Source organism: Lactuca saligna, chromosome 6, assembly GCF_052625555.1.
Source record: "Lactuca saligna cultivar CGN05327 chromosome 6, ASM5262555v1, whole genome shotgun sequence".
NCBI classification, from domain to species: domain Eukaryota; kingdom Viridiplantae; phylum Streptophyta; class Magnoliopsida; order Asterales; family Asteraceae; genus Lactuca; species Lactuca saligna.
Window position 1 is genome coordinate 60,867,510 of NC_136422.1, and position 21,631 is coordinate 60,889,140.

General features: G+C 37.8%; 2 protein-coding genes and 1 long non-coding RNA gene across 4 annotated transcripts; 2 read left to right on the forward strand and 1 right to left on the reverse strand.

The window, feature by feature from the left end:
* Nucleotides 1-4,977: 4,977 nt before the first annotated feature.
* LOC145002187 (uncharacterized) lies at nucleotides 4,978-5,910 on the forward strand. The gene is made up of 2 exons (XR_013661842.1): nucleotides 4,978-5,255; nucleotides 5,427-5,910. It is a non-coding gene; the product is annotated as an uncharacterized LOC145002187 (long non-coding RNA).
* Nucleotides 5,911-8,939: 3,029 nt separating this feature from the next.
* On the forward strand, nucleotides 8,940-12,076 carry LOC144999932 (G-type lectin S-receptor-like serine/threonine-protein kinase SD3-1). The gene is made up of 2 exons (XM_078959078.1): nucleotides 8,940-9,171; nucleotides 9,316-12,076. The coding sequence occupies exons 1-2, from the start codon at nucleotides 9,114-9,116 to the stop codon at nucleotides 11,580-11,582; spliced, it is 2,325 nt and encodes a 774-aa protein (XP_078815204.1). The 5' UTR covers nucleotides 8,940-9,113; the 3' UTR covers nucleotides 11,583-12,076.
* A 68-nt stretch (nucleotides 12,077-12,144) lies between these two features.
* Nucleotides 12,145-14,210, reverse strand: LOC144999933 (annexin D5-like). Of its 2 annotated transcripts, none has more exons than XM_078959080.1 (6): nucleotides 13,962-14,210; nucleotides 13,612-13,757; nucleotides 13,203-13,421; nucleotides 12,755-12,970; nucleotides 12,562-12,651; nucleotides 12,145-12,465 (listed from the first exon to the last, which is right to left on the reverse strand). In XM_078959080.1, the coding sequence occupies exons 1-6, from the start codon at nucleotides 14,035-14,037 to the stop codon at nucleotides 12,262-12,264; spliced, it is 951 nt and encodes a 316-aa protein (XP_078815206.1). In that variant the 5' UTR covers nucleotides 14,038-14,210; the 3' UTR covers nucleotides 12,145-12,261. The 2 variants fall into 2 exon arrangements, with proteins under 2 accessions (XP_078815206.1, XP_078815207.1); XM_078959081.1 differs by having other exon boundaries at nucleotides 13,612-13,822.
* Nucleotides 14,211-21,631: the final 7,421 nt, after the last annotated feature.

The window sequence follows — 21,631 nt, forward strand, 5'->3', positions numbered from 1 at the left end:
GTGTTGGAGGTATGTATCTTTTGCCTTCTTGTCAATTATTATTCATGATATTATTGTTATGTTGCTGTAGCGATATTTATAAGCGTATGTTTTGGGGTATCATATTACCTGTTTGTGATCGAGTTTTATGCCATCTGCATACCTTGGATTTTTGGTTAGTAGTCAAGGGATGGGTTTTATCGAAAAAGGTTACTTAGGGTGCAGTAAGTGCAGCATGCCTTGGAGGGACTCGGTATGTCTCGCTAGTTTGGAGTCGTATAAGTTTTAGAAATGGAGTGGTTAGATCCCTAGCTATGGTAAGCGTGGGATTCCTCAGCAGATTAATTATGGAATGGTAGCAAGGATTTGGATTTCTATTCATTGAGTAGCGAGGTGTGGGCATGATCGAAGTGGGTGAGAACCCTCCGAGTATGCGAGGGCAAGAGCACGCTGACCGGAATGAGTGCGCAATCTTTGAAAAGAGAGGATAGTAGCATAGCAATGGGTGGATCAAGGAGTTCAGAAGTGGGAGTTTGGGGAACTTCCCACCAGTTAGTTCATGTAATTGGTATGGTTAGTAGCTGATTGGGAATCCAGGTTGGAGGACCGCCAATAGGACTTTATTGAGGCGGAAGGAGGATCTTGAGATCGGTTAGCAAGAGATGTTTCCGTGTTAGTAGTCAGTGGTAGAGACAGCATGTAGGGTTGTGTGGATTCAGGAGTTGGAAGTTTGGAAACTTCCCAATGTTAGTTTCATGTTTCTGGATTAGTGGACGGTTGGTGGGGGAACCAAGTCGAAGAATTCCTCGACGGAACACTAATTCATCAAGGATATAAGATGTCAAGGTTGATGCAGCATCCAATGATTGAGGACTGATTTTGAGAAGTCAGGATAAGGAATTGCTAGCAGAACTAGGGATAATCAGGAAGTCCTCGAAATAGTGATCGGTAAGCAGTAAGACAGTAGTAGTAGTGTTGTAAGTCTACGGGGGTAGTTGTAGCGTTCACTAGCAGCCAGACAGTATTTGGGGGTTGTAGGTCTATGGGTGTAGCCGTAGCATTCGCCAGGTTAGTAGACAGCATGAGCACGTTGTTTGGACGCAGGGGAGAAGCAGTAGTATCCACCAGTTCGTGTGCAATAGCGAGCATACGGAAATCCACGTGTTGGATTTCGAATTTTCCAGAGTCTAGTCATGGTTGAGCCAGTAATGCGACAGATGGATCGTCATCACAGTCATGAGATCAGTGAAGCAGCGAACCATTGGGGTTCATGTATGCTAAGGGCTACCATTAGCCTGGGAGCCATCATTATAGTCTTGGATTTGTTGATGTTTGGATTCGACGTTTGGACCATGTCGGTTGGATCGGGAGGTCGTTAGGACCACAGTAACAGGATGACCAGTGGAAACTAGTTCCAAAGTAAGGTTTCGTTCAGGCAGTTCAATGTTTCAGACAGTTCAGTGTTGCAGGCAGTCCAGTGTTACAGGCAGTTCAGTGTTGCATGCAGTCCAGTGTTTCAGGCAGTCCAGTGTTTCAGGCATTTCAGTGTTGCAGGCAGTCCAGTGTTCCAGGCAGTTCAATGTTGCAGGGAGTTCAGTGTTTCAGGCAGTTCAGTGTTGCAGGCAGTCCAGTGTTTCAGGCAGTTTAGTGTTTCAGGCAGTTTAGTGTTTCAGACAGTTCAGTGTTTCAGGCAGTTCAGTGTTCCAGGCGGTTCAGTACTTCAGATGTTTGCAGTATTTTTGGGCAGTATTAATTTTGTGTCAGACTGCAAGTTCAGTCTTATTAGTTGGACCTAGGTGGTCTCAGTTCATCCGGAAGCCAGATTTGGAATAGCATAATTTTCAGTAAGTAGCAGTGCGAGTATGCAGTGTATAGTAGGATTCAGTCAGTTGTTCGTAGGGTGCGCGACACCAAATGGTAGTAGAAAGAATACCCAGTGGATACTGGCGACGATGACCCGTACTGGGAGTAGCGGGAGTAATAGACTTGGTGGAGACAGGATCTTCACAGTGACGAAAGAGGTAGGTAGTTATGGAGCATCGCCTTGGGAAGGTGAGGAAATCGTGCAAGGAAAGAAGGGGTGAACCCCTACAGGGTCAGTGCAGTATTTGGAGATTATCAGAAGGATTTTCGGTTGAGTGAGTTGCGCTTCCAGAATGTTCAGGGTCAGGATGGACCCGAGATTATTATCTGTAAGGATTGGCACTGGTCTGAGTGACTGAGCAGGTGGCCAGCGAAGGTAGGCAGTTGGTGTTAGAATGAACGGTAGGGTATCGGAGGTAGATCGCAGTCGGTGGATCGTAGCGAACTTCGAGGACGAAGTTTAGTTTAAGTGGGGGAGAGTTGTAACAGCCAAAGTTTGGAAAGTCAAGAAAAGAAAGAAAACCCCAATTTTAAGGGGAGACTCAGCGAGTCCAAGGAGGAACTCGGCGAGTCCGAGCGGGATTCGGGTAGAGGTGTAAGCAACCGACTCGGCGAGTCTGGTCTGATCAAAGAAAACCCTAAATCCCCGGGTTTGCTCACTATTTAAGCAATGATATGTGCCCCAACTCGCCTCCTTCACCCTCAGAGAGCTTGTGAGAAACCCTAAACCTTTTCTTGTATGATTAAAGTGTTTTGGTGTGGATTTTTGAAGGATTGAAGAAGAAGAAGAAGAAGAAGAAAGGACCTAAAAGAGGAAGTATAGAGCAAAGATCCAAGGCCAAAATCAGAGTTCATTGAGGTATGTCCCGGAATTATCCTGTTTTGTGCTTAAAACCTCCATTAGAACACCTCCAAGGCTAGTTTAATGTATTTTCCAAGCTTTATAGTTGTATGGATGCCTTATTGGGTCGAGATATCCCTAGATCTGTTCATTTAAGAGTTGTAGAGCCCTGATCTATCTCCTTTTCGAAGTTGCCTTGCATGAGAACCTTAGATCTAGCCTTTATTATGTCTTTTGAGCCTTTTAATCTCCATGGATGTGTATGGACACGTAAAGATAGAATATTTACGTGTTAATCGAGCATAAGAAGCCCAGATCTACAAGTTATATGCACTGGATTCAAGCAGAATCGAGTTTTTAGTAACTGCATGCATGCGACTCGGCGACTCGTTCTTCGAAGTCGGCGAGTCGAGCCGCGAGTCCCCGATTTTTCCCCTTTGAGTGATTCCGAGTGGGGACCAATGAGTAGTAGAATGGAATCAGTGAGCTAGAGGTTAGACTCAGTAATGGAGGGACTCGACGAGTTGTTCATACAACTCGGCGAGTCTAAGGCAATCTTCATAGATTCAAGAGCAACTCGTCGAGTTGTTCATACAACTCGGCGAGTCGGATGCAGATAGCCTGAGTTTTAGAATCGAAAGGGAACTCGTCGAGTTGATGCCATAATCGACGAGTATCAACGAGCAGGGTTGAGAAGTGAGAGTAGGGACTCGACGAGTTGGCGGCCCAACTCGGCGAGTCAGGTCAACTGTAAGTTGACTTTGACCGGGAGAGTTGACTTTAGCCGGGGGTAAAAGAGTCATTTTACCCCAATGCAGTTATTAGTATTTGATTGAGTGTATTTGTGGAATTGTAGTCGGGGAGATACTGGAGCAGCAGCAGATAGCTTCCAGAGCCATACACTCAGCAGCTAGTTCACGAGGTGAGTTTCCTTCCAGTAGGAACGGGTCTAAGGCCACAATGCCGACCTTTTTAGTTAGCAGTAGTTTCCGGGCTTCGGCCCGATGCAGTAGTTAGTATGTTTGATGCCTTCGTGGCTCAGACAGGATTTATGCGCTATGTGTTATGTGTTATGTGTTCCGGGCTATGGCCCGATGCAGTATGCAGTATATGTGTTTATGCTAGTTGATATGTTATGCTATGCTATGTTCAGTCAGTTTCCGGACTTCGGTCCGATGCAGGGGCAAGGCCCCAGTTAGTCCGGACTTCGGTCTGATGCAGGGGACAAGGTCCCAGTCAGTTTCCGGACTTCGGTCCGATGTAGGGGACAAGGCCCCAGTTAGTCTGGACTTCGTTGCGATGCAGGGGACAAGGTCCCGGTTAGTTTCTGGACTTCGGTCCGATGCAGGGGACAAGGTCCCAGTTAGTTTCCGGACTTCGGTCCGATGCGGGGGGCAAGGCCCCTGTTAGTCCGGACCTCGGTCCGATGCAGTGGGCAAGACCCAGTATGTGCTTTATATGTTATTGTATGGTATGTGGTAGTTTGGGGGAGCTCACTAAGCTTCGTGCTTATAGTTTCAGTTTTTGGTTTCAGGTACTCAGTTTTCAAAGGAGGAGCTCGGGAAGATTGCAGTGCACATATCATGGTCATCTAGCCTGGGATGTTTTACTCTGATAATAAGTTTGTATTTCGAATTAATGCTACGAAATTATGTTATGATTTATGATACGGTTTTTTTTATGAATATGGTTTTAGTAATGTCTTAAGAGAAAATTTTAGTCGTGATTTTTGGGATGTTAGACACTTCTAATTCAGGACTTCTACTAACTATCTACAAAGTAGGCCCAATAACGTTGCCATAATTTTTTTTAGAGTTGGCCAAATAATTTATAAAATATGAACAAATAACAAAATACTTCAAATGGTAACATAATGTAAAAATGTATGATTTTAAAGTAAATTGTTCGTTTAAGTTCGAAGTAATTGATTAATTAGGAATATAAAAAATAATAATATACGGACTTGATGAACGAGGGATTCCCTATGAAGATTGAAATGCAGTTTGATCTATTTAAAAAATTGTTGCGTCAATTCTTTAATCGACGTGCTTCAACAGTTAAATTATTTAATTTAAATTTTGAACGGGGTGGGCCATGTCACAATTCACAGTCTTCGCGTTTTTTATTCAAAATAAATATAAATTCTATATATAATCAATGGAGGACATGTATGGGTTACAAGGGGTCCCAGACCACTCTTCTAATTTAGACCATAAGTGTAATTGTTTTTTTTTCTATATAATGCAACGGCTTCACAATCCAAAAAAAAATGACATTGAAGACTTCATACCCAATATTGCAGCTTAATTTTAAAATAAAATATTATTAGCCCACTGGAAATAAAATATCAGCCCACTTAAAGTCTTAAACCCGATACCTAATTCCCTGGTTGTGGGTGTGGCAAAGTCGGCTGAAGCACAATTGCACAAAGCAGAAAAAAGAGCTCATTTGCTCTTTGTGAAGATGTGATGCAAACAACAACAAGAAGAGGAAAAAAATTCCGGTTTTATCCCCAAGCTCCATTGCTCCAAGTTATTTCAATTTTGTTCTCTTCAAACCTACAATGAAACAAGTAAGTATTTATATTTTTAGGTTTATTAATATATTCAAACTAGTTGCTTTCTTGTTGAATTTCTTTATTGTTTAGGTGAAATTAGTAGTTGTTTACCTTGAAATTAGTTGTTAAATTGTTGTTACTTGTTAGATAAATGGATTGTTTACTTGTTTGATATTGAATTGTTAGGATAAAATTGGATCATTTTTTGGAAGAACAAGCATCAATAAATCAAGTGTTGGAGAATCCTCCAAAAGAACATGCTCTAATGATTTATGTTTGAAGGATCCTCTAAAAGACCATGTCCTTCTAATCAATCATTTCCTTCAGTTTCTAATGTAAATCCACAACCTACAACTACTCCAATTACAAGTGTTGAATTGAAAGATCTTCCAAATGACCCGAGTGTCAGACCAAAGATTACAACTTACAATCCAAATTAAAGAGATGAAATAAGAAGGACATATTTGCTTCAAGGACCTTGTCAACCAGGGGCCATACATTCCTTTCGAAGAAAATAGGTATAAAAGAAAGACATTTTGTTGTTAAGTGGTTTGATGATTGTGATTGGTTAGAGTATAGCATAAAAGAGAACAAAACATTTTGTTTATTTTTCTATGTATGTGGAGACATGGTGGGAAAATAAAATAGGAGAGATGCATTTGTTTCACAAGGTTTTGATACTTGGAATTAAAAAAAATCATGGAGAGATCACATGAGTGGTATTTATAGTTTTCATCACAAAGCAAGAGAAAATTGTGAATTTTTATTGAATGAAAAACAATCTATTAGTGAAGCCTTCAAGAAGCAAACCAAAATTGAGGCGAGTAACTATAAACTTCTTTTAAGGGCTTCAACTTGGTGTTGTAAATTTTTATTGATTTTTTTTTACGATTATGGGGTCATGATGAGTCGAATGACTCTCTTAATAGAGGGATTTTCTTTGAGTTATTATCTTTCATAAGAGATCATAATGAAGGCATTCACAATGTTACCTTATAAAATACTCCTCAAAATAATCAAGTGACGTACCCGAGGACTCAAAAGTATATTGATGAATGCTTTTCAATAGATATAATTTTAAGTATTTGCAAATAAATTGGTAAATATGTGTTTGCTTTATTGGTTGATGAATCTAGTGATGTATCAAAAAAAGAACAAATGACCATAGTTTTGAGATATGTTGACAACCTTGAAGTTGTGAAGGAAAGATTCATTGGAGTTGTACACATGAAGTATACATCCTCTTTAACTCTTAAAGCGGTCATAGATGAGGTTTTTACCCGTAACAAGTTGAGTATGTCCCAAATAATTAAAACTATTTTTCCTTATTATGAACCTTAATTAAATATTATTCACTTTAATCTTTAATATATTTTTTTTATCAGGTAAAAGGACAAGGTTACAATGGGGCAAGAAATATGCGAGGTGCATTCAACGGTTTAAAAGCTTTGATTAATGATTTAGTGCATTTTGTGCATTGCTTTGCACACCAACTTCAGTTAGATATTGTGGGTGTAGCAAAGAAGCATGATGGTGTCGAAGACATCTTTGAGAAACTTTCTTTGGTGGTTAATGTGGTAGGTAGTTCATGTAAAAGACAAGACATGCTACAAGAAAGTCAAAGAGAAAGGGTGCAAAAGTCAACTTGAAACCGAAAGAGGGTTAAATCAAGAGAGCTCTCTTATTCGAGCGGAAGATACAAGACGAGGTTCACATTTCAAAACAATTACAAGTTTGATGAACTTATTTATGGAGGTTCTTAATGTTCTTGCTTATATCGAAGAGGAATGATCACTTTAAGTAACCGAAATCAAGCATTTGGTATCTTAAGATATTTCAAGACACGTGATTTCATGTTTTACTTACATTTAATGTATGGAATTTTACACCTCACAAACGTATTGTCAAAGCATTTAAAAAAAAGGATCAAGACATTTTAGAAGCGGCTTCTTTGGTTAGAAGGACAATAGCGACAATGAAGTCTTTAAGAGGCACGGGGCCGGTTTGTTAAATTTTATCGAAGGTATTATCTTTTTGTCAAAAACATAATATAAATATTGTGGAGATGATGGAAATTTATATCACATTGAGAGGCCGTAAGACTAAAGTTACTAACCAATTTCATTTTGAAGTTGAATTTTTCAACACGGTTATGGATATGCAAATCATACAATTCGGGGACCAATTTAATGAACTTGACACCCAATTAATAGAATACATGGGGGGCTTTGAGTCCTTGTGATTTATTTACTAATTTTGACAAAACAAAGTTGTTAAAATTGAGTGAGTTGTACAAAAAAGATTTTGATGATGCAACTTGATGATAAACTTGAGATATATTATCATGTTTTGCATAAAGATGAATGGTTCACTAGTCTGCATTTTGCAAGGAATTTCCGACCTTTCTCGTTTGATGGTGGAAACAGGGAAACATCTGTCTTATCCTATGATTTATAGGTTGTTGAAGTTTGTTTTGGTTTTACCTGTCGCGACCGCAAAAGTCGAAAGATGTTTTTCCTGCGATGAAGTATTTGAAGGCAGACTTGAGTAACAAAATAGGTAATGATTTTTTAAACGATGCCATGATTGCTTATGTTGAAAAAGAAGAGCCCTTATGAAAGTGAAGATCGATGATGTAATGAATTGGTTTCAAAAATATATATATCCATAGATGTCAAATTTAAATATTAAGATGTAATAGATTGGTTTATTGTATTAGTACTTTTAATTTTTTCTTTTTATGTTATTATATTTAGACGGAATTTTTTTTTGGACCACTGCTATCATAATTTCTATGTCAGCCATTTGAAATTTGTGGGGGTGAGCCAAGGCTAACTACGCCTCCTCTGAGTAGGCCTAATATATATATATATATATATATATATATATATATTCACAATAAAAAGTTGAAGTCCTCGAGATATTTTCGGATGCATGGTAAATCTTCTTTCCTAGAAAAGCTATATGAAAGAATGAAATATATGTTTTGAGGGCGTTTTTTTTCCATACATACAACATATTATCTCTCTCGTTTTTCATCATTGCCATAAAACCATAGAGTAGTTCGCAAGTATTCAAATTCAAATGCAATAACTTGAACTGTGAAGACAAACATGTGGATACTATTGCACAAATACAGAAGTCTGTCTTTAAGACAATGCATGCAATAACTTGAATTGTTAAGACAAACATGTGGATACTATTGCACAAATAGGGAAGTCTGTCTTTAATACAATGTTGTACACATCTATCAGAATTTCATCTTCATTTTCATATTATAAAAAACTCTTTATTTTGTTAGGTTTATTACATTTCATTCACTTAGGTAATATAGCATTTATTTACTTGTTTCTTCATTCACTTGGACTTTTTGAATTCAAATGTTCACGATTCACTTAATTAATTATTATTTTTACAAATTTCAATCTTGTTTAAAAACATTATCTTTACTGACAACACAAAAACGATTTACACACATAAAAAGTTGCATGAGTGATTTAAGGAGCAAAGTGAACAAGATACCATGATTAGTGGGAAAAAAGACAAGAAGGAATCAAGTTTATCATAGTAACCTCGATCTTCACAAAAAGCACATGAAGTTTTGTTTTCTTTTACGTCTATCTTTTCAAGATTCAAAATAGGTCGCCATCTAAAATTTAAAATAAGTAAATAATGGACCAATACAACACTCTCGTCTTCGATCACTCAACATGCGTCTCTTGCCCCACTCACATCACTTTGCATCCACACCACACCAACAAATACAAATAATCTCTTCAAACCAACAAACCTCATCTTCTCTTGCTTCCCATTCCCATCACTCATATACACACAAAAGCACAATATTTTTTTTCTGCTTTCTTTAAGCTAAAAATGTTGGAATCTTTGTTTATTCTCATGGATTTTCAGATACCCATCAAGAATATCAAAGGTAAGAGCTTTAGAATCGTCTCTTTCAACACATTTTCTTGTTCTTGCTCTGCTTTCGCTCTTGTAGTCCTATTGGGTTTCGCTAATTGCGTGCTATGCGATAAACATCCCATGGATTCAGCTCCTTTAGGTTTTGAAATTTCAGGGTCTGCTTATGATTCTGATAGTTATGTCGATGGTAATCGTAAAGGTAACAACTTGGTGTCTGAAAATGGGATTTTCGAATTTGGGTTTTTCGAGAAAGATGGTGGCGAATTCGTAGTGGAGATTAGGTACAATTTAGGTCTCAAAACAGCAAATTTGCCTATTTGGACTGTTGGTGGTGGTGTTAGGGTTCCAATCAATTCTACATTGAAACTTTCCATGGATGGGAGACTGATCTTGTTCGAAAACCCTAGTAATTCCATAGTTTGGAGTAGTAATACTTCAAATTCAGGAGTTGAATCCGTCACCCTCTTGAACAACGGCAATCTAGTTCTAATCGACAGTCAAAATACAGTCATTTGGGAAAGCTTTCACCGGCCGACCAACACCTTGCTCCCCGGCCAATTTCTCCGTTACCCACAAAATCTCAGACCCCCTTCCACAAAATCGATTACCAGTTACTACACATTTGTAATCCATCCAGAAGGGATCGCTTTAATGTGGGAAAGCAACATCACTTACTGGAAACCCAATTTGAGCACTTCACGTGCAACAATCAAAGAAGTTCGATTCGATTCAAATGGCGTTTTGGGTCTATACGATAATAGTAATAAAGTTATTTGGTCGATATCAAGTACCGATTTTGGTGACACTTCTGTGAATTTAAGGCATCTCAGAATCGATCAAGATGGGAACTTGAGAATATATTCATGGAATAATGTTCTTCGTTCTTGGAAAGTTGGTTGGCAAGCTGTAGAAGATCAATGCAACGTGTTTGGTTCTTGTGGGTTATACAGCGTTTGTGGGTATAATTCCACCGGCCCCATTTGTGGTTGTTTGTATTCCGATTCCATAGACGAGGGGAATTCCATTCCTTCATCTGATTCCGGTTCGGGTTCTGGGTGCAAGAAAATGGTTGATTTAGCAAACTGTAAACATCATACAAGCATGTTGGTAATGAAACAAACCGTTCTTTATGGATTATACCCTCCTCATGATATCGATATGATGTTGAGTGAAGAATCTTGTAAAGAATATTGTTCAAATGACACCACGTGTTTAGCACTAACTTCAAAGAATGATGGGTCGGGTTTATGCACTTTGAAAAGAACCGGATTTATTAGTGGATCTACAGGCCCTTCAATCCCTTCAACTTCATTCTTGAAGGTTTGTTTAGTCCCACAGGCGGTTGCCACCAAGGGTGGCAACCCTAATGCCGCCCCTAAATCAATATCTTTCCCATTTCAAGGTAACTATAGAAAGGTTATAGGGGCAATTGCTTTTGTAATTTTAGTGACAGTTTCGGTTATTTTAGGGATTCAGATGTTTACCCTTTTGTTTGTTTATCACAAAAGGCGAAAAAACTCTGAGAAGATAGTTATAGGGGCAAAAACAAACCTTAATAATATTGCACTTGTTCGATTATCTTTCAAGGAAGTGGAAGAACTCACTTCAGGATTTTCAACTCCTCTTGGGTCTTCAGTGTTCAAAGGGGTACTACCGGAAAAAATGGCGGTGGTGGTGAAGGTGGTGGAGGGAACGGTGGTGTCGGAGAAGGAGTTTGTGAAGGCGACAGCGGTCTTGGGCGGCACCCACCACCGGAATTTAGTGTCTGTAAAAGGGTTTTGCTTTGAGCCGAAACAGAAGGTGGTGTTAATTTATGAATATATCTCAAATGGGTCTGCTGACAAATGGGTATTTGAGGATCAAATTGAAAGAAATTGGCAAAAAAGAGTTGATATTGCTCTTGGGGTTACACGTGCTCTTGCGTATCTACACACTGAATGTCAACTATGCATTCCTCATGGAAATTTGAAGCTTGAAAATGTGTTGTTTGATGAAAGAATGGTGCCAAAATTGACTGATTTTGGGATTAAAAGTTTTTTGTGTTCATCTTCATCGTCTTCATCAAACCAGTCTCCATCAGAGGAAGATATTTACATGCTTGGGAAACTGTTGATTGAGATTGTGTTGTGTTGTAGGGATGCAGCAGGAGATTATAGTTTGGATCAAGTGATGGAGAAAGTGATTGTAGAACAGAAGTATTTAGATAATGAGGATTTGAGTGGGGTTGAAAGAGTGGTGAGGATTGCTTTGTGGTGTATGCAAAATCAGCCATTTTTGAGACCTTCGGTTGGTGAAGTGATGAAGGTGTTGGAAGGTACACTTTCTGTTGATAGACCACCATCAAGCTTTGCTTATAGATATTGTGATGATACAGAGAAGGAAGGTGTGGTTGTTGTAGGAGAAATAGAGTCAGGATCTTAGAGGGTAGTTTTGTACTTTCACCTGGCCTTGTTTTCTAAGAGTAGGTGGTAGCCCCAAGCAAAGTTGGTTACGGGGTGGTATGCTTATGGGCAATGTGCTATTATGCCAGCCACTTAGGAGATGTTGTGCTGTGTATCTGATTTACATCTCACATTGCTCCTAGATTAAGACAGTATGGATCAGCTTAGGGTTGTTGGAAGAATAACTTTCAAAAACTGTTAGATGGTAGTTTCCTAGCTTTTAACTTATGGGGTTCCATTTTTTTGTAAGACGAACCCTAAATGAATATGAAGCTTAGAAGAAGCGTAGGTAATGTTCAAATCTTTCAATAACAATTTCTAAGATCATGTTCATGGTTTTTTTTTTTGAAATGGTCAAGGGTTCAAGTTAGCTAATAGTTATAGTTGTGGGATTTTCAAATCCAATGTGAGTTGGCTTCTTATTTGTTCGGCTCTTATGTCAGACTTTTGTATCTCTTGGGGGCGTTGTGGGTCTGTTTAGTTGGTTGTTGGAGGGATAACTCTTTTGCAAGAATGTAAAATATTCAACTTTTGGTTTAAAATTAAAGTAATTTAATCACTCTTATAAGCAAGAATCATATAGGTGTATAAGGATCAAAACAAGCACATATTGCAACTTTAGATTTAATACATAGCATGCACAAACACAAGACCTTGGCCTAGTGATTTGGGCCAAGAAGAGAGAGAAGGAATGTCTGGTAATTGCCCGATGTTTCGGATTTGACTGCATCATTCAAAGTTTTCTTGTACTTTTTATGGTACTCTGCCTTTATATATTGCATATCGATCTCAGTTCTTGTCACTATCACCCTTATAAGGGTCGTGTCATCAGTCCCCAAGCCTTTCATCGCCTTATTTAACACCTACAAACATTTTTGATTCCATATCAATATAATATTGTAAAAAAAAGGGAATACACCATTTAACAAAGCAAAGAATTGGTCGAATAAAAAATCCACCTTTGCAAAATACTTTGCGGGATTTTCAGCACATTGTAAGATCGTCAAAAGTGCACGTTTAAATAACCCTGAAGTTTCACTTTTTATGGCCTACAAAATGGTCGAGATTCAGAATCAAGAATATGTGCCATTTGGTTAGCAAAAGCTTGGATTCAAAATTGTAGAATAGAAATGTGTGCACATATTTTTTAACCTTTTTAAGAGACCCTCCATACATGTCATGGTAAAATGAGTTTATAGCAACCAAATGTGCTTTACTTCTTTCACTGAAAATGTGCACAAACACCTTCTCATCGGTTCCTAATTTCTTTTCGCCAGCCTTGTACAACTCCTTTGCATCTTTTGCAGCCATGTCCCTATCAACTTCCATTCCTTCGTAACGTGGTTTGCTTATTAAAGCAAGCAATATCTACACAAGAAATTAACTTTTCAATCAAACGATGTCTTTCTATAACCTAAACAACAGAAATGATACTAAGCAAGTAAGCCCGTATGCCAACCGCATATGTGGCAGTTCTATACCTGATTTACATCTCACATGATATTTTTTGGACTGACCATGAGATGCTGGAAAAATAACCTTTTTTGCAAATGTATAAATAAAACTTGATAAATTGATGAAAAAGTGGAAAAGATTTGACCTTTTCGTGGTCCCCGGAAGCTTGAATTTCAATGTCTTTTTCAAGATAAGTCCCGAAAGTTGAGTGATAAATTTGCTTGACAGTTTGTATCTGGGAAGGAGTTCGTGAGCAAATGACATCAGTTACAGCTTCAAGATTTATGAAATCTTTGGTCAATGCCTGCTTTAATATAATCGCATCTCTTCCTGCTGGATCATGCATCCAAAGCAAAACTGCAGTCTGTGACATGATTTTCAAAAGTCAAACTTAATATAATCCAAATTCAGAATTCACTTTGATGCTTTTATCTTTTTATCTCAATCCTTTTCTAGTCAACAAGATCTAACAACAGTCTACAGATCTATCTAACGTCCATCCATTTCTATAACTATCATATTTGAGTATCGAAAGTCAAACTTGACCTATATACCTCTAATTTGCCACTAAGTTCTGAAGACAAACGTTTAAGAATATCTTCGGAATACATCCTCTGGAATTCATGCTGGATATGCGCCCTTTGCGTTGCATCTCGATGCGCAAGAATGTTAATCACTGCCGCAGTATCGCATCCAAATCCTGATTGAAGTCAACAGAAGTGAAATTGATAAACTTGACCAAGATCGAATCTAAACGAGTGCGTTCTGATAAAGAATCAGGAAAAAACAAAAGAGGGTGTCGATCAAAATCAGATTTTGATCATGTCATCATTCAAAATCGAATCGTTAATTCAACGATGTAAAGAAAATGGGTGAAGTTGACTTGAGCAATTAAAAGATGTACCTTTGAAAGCTTTATATAAATGAATGGCATCGTCGTGGGGAGAAAACGGTGTCGGAGGAACTGTGAGAGTCGCCATAATTGATCAGATTGTGAGTTCAGAGATTTGGAAACGACGAAATTAAATACTAAAAATTTAAGAGAAATATGTTGGTGTTTCTATATGACTATGATCGATCGCTCCAAAACGGTCAAGATCAACCTCAACTACTTCTCATAACCGTCAACACTTGTAATTTGTCAATCAAGTTGAGTGATTGATTCTACACGATGGACTTATTAAATTGATCAAAGTGGAACGGTTGGCTTAGACCAGTCAATCCTAATCAAAGATAGAAAATGCTAATGGCGTGTCATTATGGCATTCGTGGTTAACATTTAGATTCGGACAAACGAAATGTAAAATTTTAAAATTTATTTCAAGTGCTTATTTTTATTATAATATCAAATTTTAGTTTATTTCAAGAGCTATTTTTTATGAAATTTAAAGATAATTGATATTGAAACCGGCATGGTTGAGTAAAATATTGAAAAACAAAAGAGTTATTGTGGGAAATTATTTGAAGGTCGACGTTGTGACTTTAAATTTGGGAATGTGACTCAAGAACACAAGTTCGATTCCAAATGGAAAGAAGAGCGAGAAATTATGTAACCCTCCAATTTTATCTTAACGATAATATTTAAATATTATTATAAAAGAAACTTTGTGACATCACTTTCAATAATCAGGATTATTGATTTGTTTCATTCATATATTTTTTACCGTTAGATCATTATGCTGACATCATCAGGTCAATTTTTCCACCAATTTTATGAAATTTATTAATGATAATTACTTTTAACATTAGAAAATCTATTAATTACAATTAAATCTAACCAAAAATAAAATTATATTTAAAATTAAGAAATCTATTAATGACAATTACATCTCACCAAAAATTAAATTATTTTTAAAATTAGGAAATCTATTAATGACGATTAAATCTTACCAAAAATAAAATTATTTTTAAAATTAAGAAATTTATTAATGACATCATTATTTGCTCAACCTCATCCCTCATTATCCGTTTCTTTTGTTCTGGTTTGAAAATCACTAACACAATCATTATTTTCTTTTCAATTTATTGCAGGGAAGAAAATATGAAGATCAATGGTGTTGGAAGATACATAAGAAAGATTCTCCCACTAATTTCAATGATGAGTACATCTTCTTTCACAACGATTCAATCGATTCTCCCTTCTACGACCTCGAATCCAGATACAATTTCTCATCCCATGTCTCTATGTGTAGACAATCCATAATCTTATCTCTTTGATTACTCCTTATGTAACCTTGAATCCCTTTCATCTTATGATCACAACCGCAATTACTCATCCATTTCGTCTCCTTCTATTTCTTCATATTTCTTGCGTTTCACCTTAGGGCTCTCCTTCTTCGAGCCAATTATTTGTTTCTCTGCACAATAACTTATATAAGATTTGTTATGTTTCGATTTCTGGTGTTTATTTCTCATTTTTTATGAAAAAACCTAATTTCTACAATTGCTTTCAGGAATTAAGGGAATCGCCGCTCCTTCTTTGCCTCCCTTTTTCTATCTGTTGCAGAAACTAGAAAGATGATATACACACATAGTTAACTCCTTTGTCTTTTTGATTTTATTCATAGGTTTGTTTTCTATACCACTCCAACCTCTTGCTTTGCATTTTATACGATTTTGTTACTGTTTTCTTCTTTTCCTTCATTTTTTTCACCATTTTCTCTCTCTCTCTCTCTCTCTCTATATATATATATATATATATATATATATATATATATATATATATATATATATATAGCTTTTGTTTGCTTACTTTTTTCTTGAGGGCTATCTTGATGTTGATTTTGGTTTTTGTTGAACATAATTACGATATGTGTTCTTGATGTTAACTGGCATTCACTCAGTACCTCAAGAATATCTATTGCCATCTTGCAAATACCATTTTTAATGGTATCAGCAAATGAAGATAAACAAAAAAGGGAATAAAAAAGGAGTTGATTTGCATCGGGTAACAATTCAATCTTCAAATATGTTTCTTGCTAGATTTTTTTTGTTGTTAGGGATGGAATAAGTAATATGATAGTTAAATATATTTCTTTTTTGTATTTGCTTTTAGTTGTAGAAAACGATAGAATAAACAAAGAAGTTGTCGTCAAAAGATATTATGTGAGTTATCCAGAGTTCAAATTGATTGAGTAGTTGGTAAAATAATATAAAAAAGTGGTCAACATTTGTCTGTATGATCATAAAAAATAGAAGTGGATAATTTTATAATTTTGCCTCTAAAATAAGATGGAACTTTTCTTTTGGACTAAAAAGGAGTATCAAAAAACTTCCAAAATAAGACGCCTAGCACTCCGATGAACACACTTATTAAAAAAAATAAAAAATGCTTTTATTTTTTACTGAATTTCTAATATATTTTTCCTATTTTATGTAGATACCAACCAGTTTCTTTCACATTGATCCTCATCCTAGAAACCTTGCAATTGGCTGGATGAATAATGAATGATGAATCGTTAACCAGAAAAAGATTGATAGATCTTTTCACCAATTTTATGAAATTTATTAATGACAATTACTTTTAACATTAGGAAATCTATTAATTATAATTAAATCTAACCAAAAATAAAATTATTTTTAAAATTAGGAAATCTATTGAAGTCAAATAAATCTCACCAAAAATTAAATTATTTTTAAAATTAAGAAATCTATTAATGACAATTAAATCTCACCAAAAATAAAATTATTTTTAAAATTAAGAAATTTATTAATGACATCATCACTTGGTCAACCTCATCCCTCATTACCCGTTTCTTTTGTTTTGGTTTGAAAATCACTAACACAGTCATTATTATTTTTTTTCAATTTATTGCAGGGAAGAAAATATAAAGATCAATGGTGCTGGAAGATACATAAGAAAGATTATTCCACTAACTTCAATGATGTGTACATCTTCTTTCACAACGATTTAATCGATTCTCCCTTCTACGACCTCGAATCCAGATACAAATTTTCTTCCCATGTCTCTATGCGTAGACAATCCATAATCTTATCTCTTTGATTCCTCCTAATGTAACCCCGAATCCCTTTCATCTTATGATCACAACCGCAATCACTCATTTATTTCGTCTCCTTCTTGTAGCACCTGGTTCTTGGTATGTAAAATTTATCTAACTGTTTTGCATTTTTAGCTTTGGACTCTGCGAGTTGTAGGCCCGACTCGCTGAGTAGAGACGGGACTTGGAACACGTTTAAGTTGGCGACTCGGCGAGTCCCCGATGTGTGTTGAAACCCTAAATTTCAAGGGTTTGCACCCTATTTAAACCAACCTTATGCGCCCCAACCTCGCCCCCTTCACCCTCAGAGCTCCAAACATCGTTCAAACCCTTATTCCTTGTGAGATTGAAGTGCTTTAGTGTGTTTCTTGAAGATTTTTAGAAGAAAGAAGAGTAGATCAAGAAGAGAAGAAGGAGGCCAGGCATCCTTGTGTCATCTCAGTGATTTCCTTGAGGTATAACTCAGTTTCCCCCTGTTTTCATGCTTATAATCCCTTATAGCTCCATTAAAGTCCTCCTTGATCCATTTCCAAGTTTGATCACGAATTAGGGTTTGTAATAAGTTGATTAACCCTTAGATCTAGGCATGATTGAGCTCCAGGAGCTCCAATCTCCTGCCTTTATGGAGCCATATTGCATGAAAGCCCTAGATCTACTCTTTTAGTGCATTTTGAGCCCTAAAACCTTCATTGGTGTTTATTTACACGTAAAGTTGGAAACATTACGGGTTAATCAGACCCTAGAAACCCAGATCTATGTATGGCATGAGCTGGATTTGAGCAAAATCGAGTATATAGTGGTTGCATGCGAAAGACTCGGCGAGTCGTTCATCGGACTCGGCGAGTCGAGTCGCGGGTCCCGGAGTCCTCCCACTTTTCGTGTTTGCGGAGTGGAGTAGTGAGTCATGGGGTGTGACTCAGTGAGTCGAAAGCCAGACTCACCCATGAAGAAACTCGGCGAGTCAATGCCATGAATCGGCGAGTCCAAGGCAATCTTCTTGCCTCAAGAACAGACTCGGCGAGTTGTTCATACAACTCGGCGAGTCTCAGCATAGAGTGTTCTTCGGATGAAGACGAACTCGATGAGTTGTTCATACAACTCGGTGAGTAGGATGAAGGACGTTGGACATCAGTTTAGAAGGAAAACTCGTCGAGTCGATGCCAAACTCGACGAGTAGAGATGGGACATGGTCAGACAAAGGGATAGGGACTCGGCGAGTTGGCAGGCCAACTCGGCGAGTCGGGTCAACTGGAAGTTGACCTTGACTTTGACTCTTGGCTTAGTTAGGGGTAAATGGTCACTTTACCCTAAGGTCGATTAGCAGCATTTGACTGAGCGTTTTGTGGGGATTATAGCGAGAGGATTTCCGGGGCAGCAACAGCAGGAGACAGTCAGTTCCCATGCAGATCAGCAGCTACTTTGAGGTGAGTTACCTTCCAGTATCGGTGGGTCTACGGCTACAATGTCGGCCCACCAGTAGGATTGTATGATAGATGTTTGTCTCTTTGAGATTCATCTAGGTTTGCTACTACCTGTGATATGTTATTGTGCTAGTATGATGTGATGCTATGTGCTAGTGACAGTAGGGGAGATAGTCCCCTAGAACACCGGTCGATAGGGCTGAAGGGGCGGTTATGACCAGCCATGCTAGATAGTTTATGAGATATATGTGTTATGTGGTAGTGGTAGGGGTGAAATAGTCCCAAGTATTCGGTCGAGAGGACCGAAGGGGAGACCAGCACCCAGATATGCTAGTCAGTATCCGATCGAGAGGACCGAACGGGAGGTAAGCTCCCAGATATACTGGTCAGTATCCGGTCGAGAAGACCGAAGGGGAGACTGATATGTGCATATTTAGTGTGTATTAAGTGTAGTTTATTTATTCATATATTAGCTAAATTATCGCATATTATGGACAAAAGGTACTTAAAAGTGTTAAATTATGTTTTTCAGTCCAAAGATGAAGCTCGGAAGCGAAAGGAAGCAAGAGAAGCGGTTAGGAGCTCAAGAGTGGAAAGAAGAAAGAAAACACACATAAAAGGCTTCTACTCGTCGAGTTGCCTCTTGACTCGACGAGTCCGGTCGTGGATTCAGAAAGATAAGCATTCGGAAGTCAAGATAGTTATCAGGTTACGACTAATGTGAGAGGGACTCGACGAGTCACCATATGACTCGGCGAGTCGGGATGCATATATAAAGATAACTCTACAATGCGAGAGGGGGAATTCTGGGAAGTTTCAGAAGTGTTTAGCTGCGAATAAGAAGCCAGAAGAACCCTAGAAGTCGACCAAAGAGGCTAGAATCCAATTCCAGGAGTAATTAAGGCGTAATTTCACCATTCTACTTAATTCTTTTGTTTTGTCAACATGATTAAGCAACTTGAACTTATTTGTTTGCTGTTATTTACCTTAGTTATGAACTAATTTCTTTAGACTTCTGTTTGGGGATACAAAGTTGACAATATGGTTTGATTGATTGGTAAGATTAATTCTAAGTTGGTGATTAATTGTTATTTTAGCTTGCTAAAGAACCTTGTGTATGAATGATAATTAATTTTCTGTTAATAGGAAGATAATTGATTAGCATGAACATCTATTGATTATCAACCTCATATGATATGTGACCACTATATCATATGTCTAGGATTAATGAATATGAAACTAGGATTAATAAGGAAATTGAGTAAACTCATGTGCAAGCTTGTTAGATGACCATCGAACAAGAGGTTAATTAAGAATAACGAATTAATTAGCTATTGCAAGTCTAACTTAACCCGAATAATTAATCTAGTAAATATAATTAAGTTAAGCAATTGGCCACTGTTTGAATTAGTTTATTTGCTAAGGATTAGGGTAGTGAACACAAACTTAATCACTTGAATCGGTAACCAACGAAAGAATTAATCCATTGCACTATTACCTTGAAATCAACCATAAAGTTAACCGAGTTGAACTAAACAGAAGTTTCTTTCCCATTATTGAATCTAGTTAATTTGTTCTTTTCTAGTCTTGAATTAGTTTTAGTTAGTAAGTTTCTAGTCTTGTAAAACTAGAGAAAAAACCCTTATTTGCTTAATCAACTTAGATAGAATTAGTTTTTTTAATTTAATTTGCCGTTCCCTGTGTTCGATACCCTGCTTATTTAGCTATACCACAATTGATAGGTTCACTGCCTTTTGTGTGTTATTTGATAATTAAAGTAGGATTAAAACTAAGTGAGTTTTACACACATCAAGTTTTTGGCGCCGTTGCCGGGGAACGGTTCTAAAATTAGCATTAAAATTCTAGTTCAATCGATCCTTTGTGTAAGATTCATCTTATACAAAGTTAATTTCTGTTCAATTTTTGTTTAAGTTTTAGTAAAAAAAAAAAAAAAAAAAAATTAATCGCTGATTTTAACTTGAACTCGCCGAGTGCATTCGCCCCGACTCAGCGAGTCTGACGCTGAATCAGATTTAATTTTTGTTCTTTTTTACGCGTTTTGTTTTGTTTTAGTTTGCAGTTGGTTCATGACCCGAGGATCTGCTACGCCTCTAGTTCCCCCTCTTGAAGATCCGGAAACCGCATTAAGAAGAAACAAGGGCAAAACCGTTGGAGAAACCGCTTCTTCAAAGAACTCACCACTCAAAAACCTCAAATCCGTTTTTAGCAAGAAGAGGAGCAGCAAAGCAGGAGCATCCAGTGCGTCGTTGACAACCGAAGATCTGATCCCAAAAGACACCGATTACAAGACCGAAGAAGAAAGCGAGCACACATCCGAGTTTGAAGACGACTTAGCCACCGCTATGGCTAATATTGACGAAATCCCCATGGGGGAGTGGAAGAAAAGGATGCGTGATGACACCGGCCCGGGACTTGTGCAACCCGCAATCCCCGCTACCGCTACGTTTGAACTAAAGGGCCATATTCTTGCTCAACTCAAGGAGATACCCTTTCACGGGAGAGATCACGAAGACGCCTATAGGCACTTAGATGAAGTAAATGACGTGGCGGATTACTTCAATGTACCTAATGTGCCCCGCGAGATCCAGCTACTACGCATGCTTCCTGTCACATTTAAAGGAGCTGCAAAGGATTGGTTGAAGTCACTCCCTCCCGGATCAGTTACCACATGGGCCAAAATGAAAGAAGAATTCATAGATCACTTCTGCCCACCTTCCAAGATAGCCAAGCTAAAGAAAGCCATTGCCAACTTCGAGCAACAACCCGGTGAATCCCTTTATGAAGCTTGGGAAAGATACAAGAGCCTACTTCGAAATTGCCCCCACCACGATCTCAATAGCCAACAAGAGGTCTCTATCTTTTATGATGGAGTGAATGTCACCACGAGGCAACTACTCGATTCACAAGGCCCACTCACCCGAAAGCCACCTCCGGAAATAAAGGAGTTAATTGAAGAATTCTCCAGGCACTCAAGAGAATACCACAACCCGAGGAATGAAGTGAGTCGAGGAGTAGTAAATTCGGTAAACGATGGTATGGCAGCGGTGATAGCTAAACTCGATAGCCTAGACCGAAGAATGAAAAAAATGGATCAAACAATCCATGCTATTAGAGTTGGATGTGAAAATTGTGGC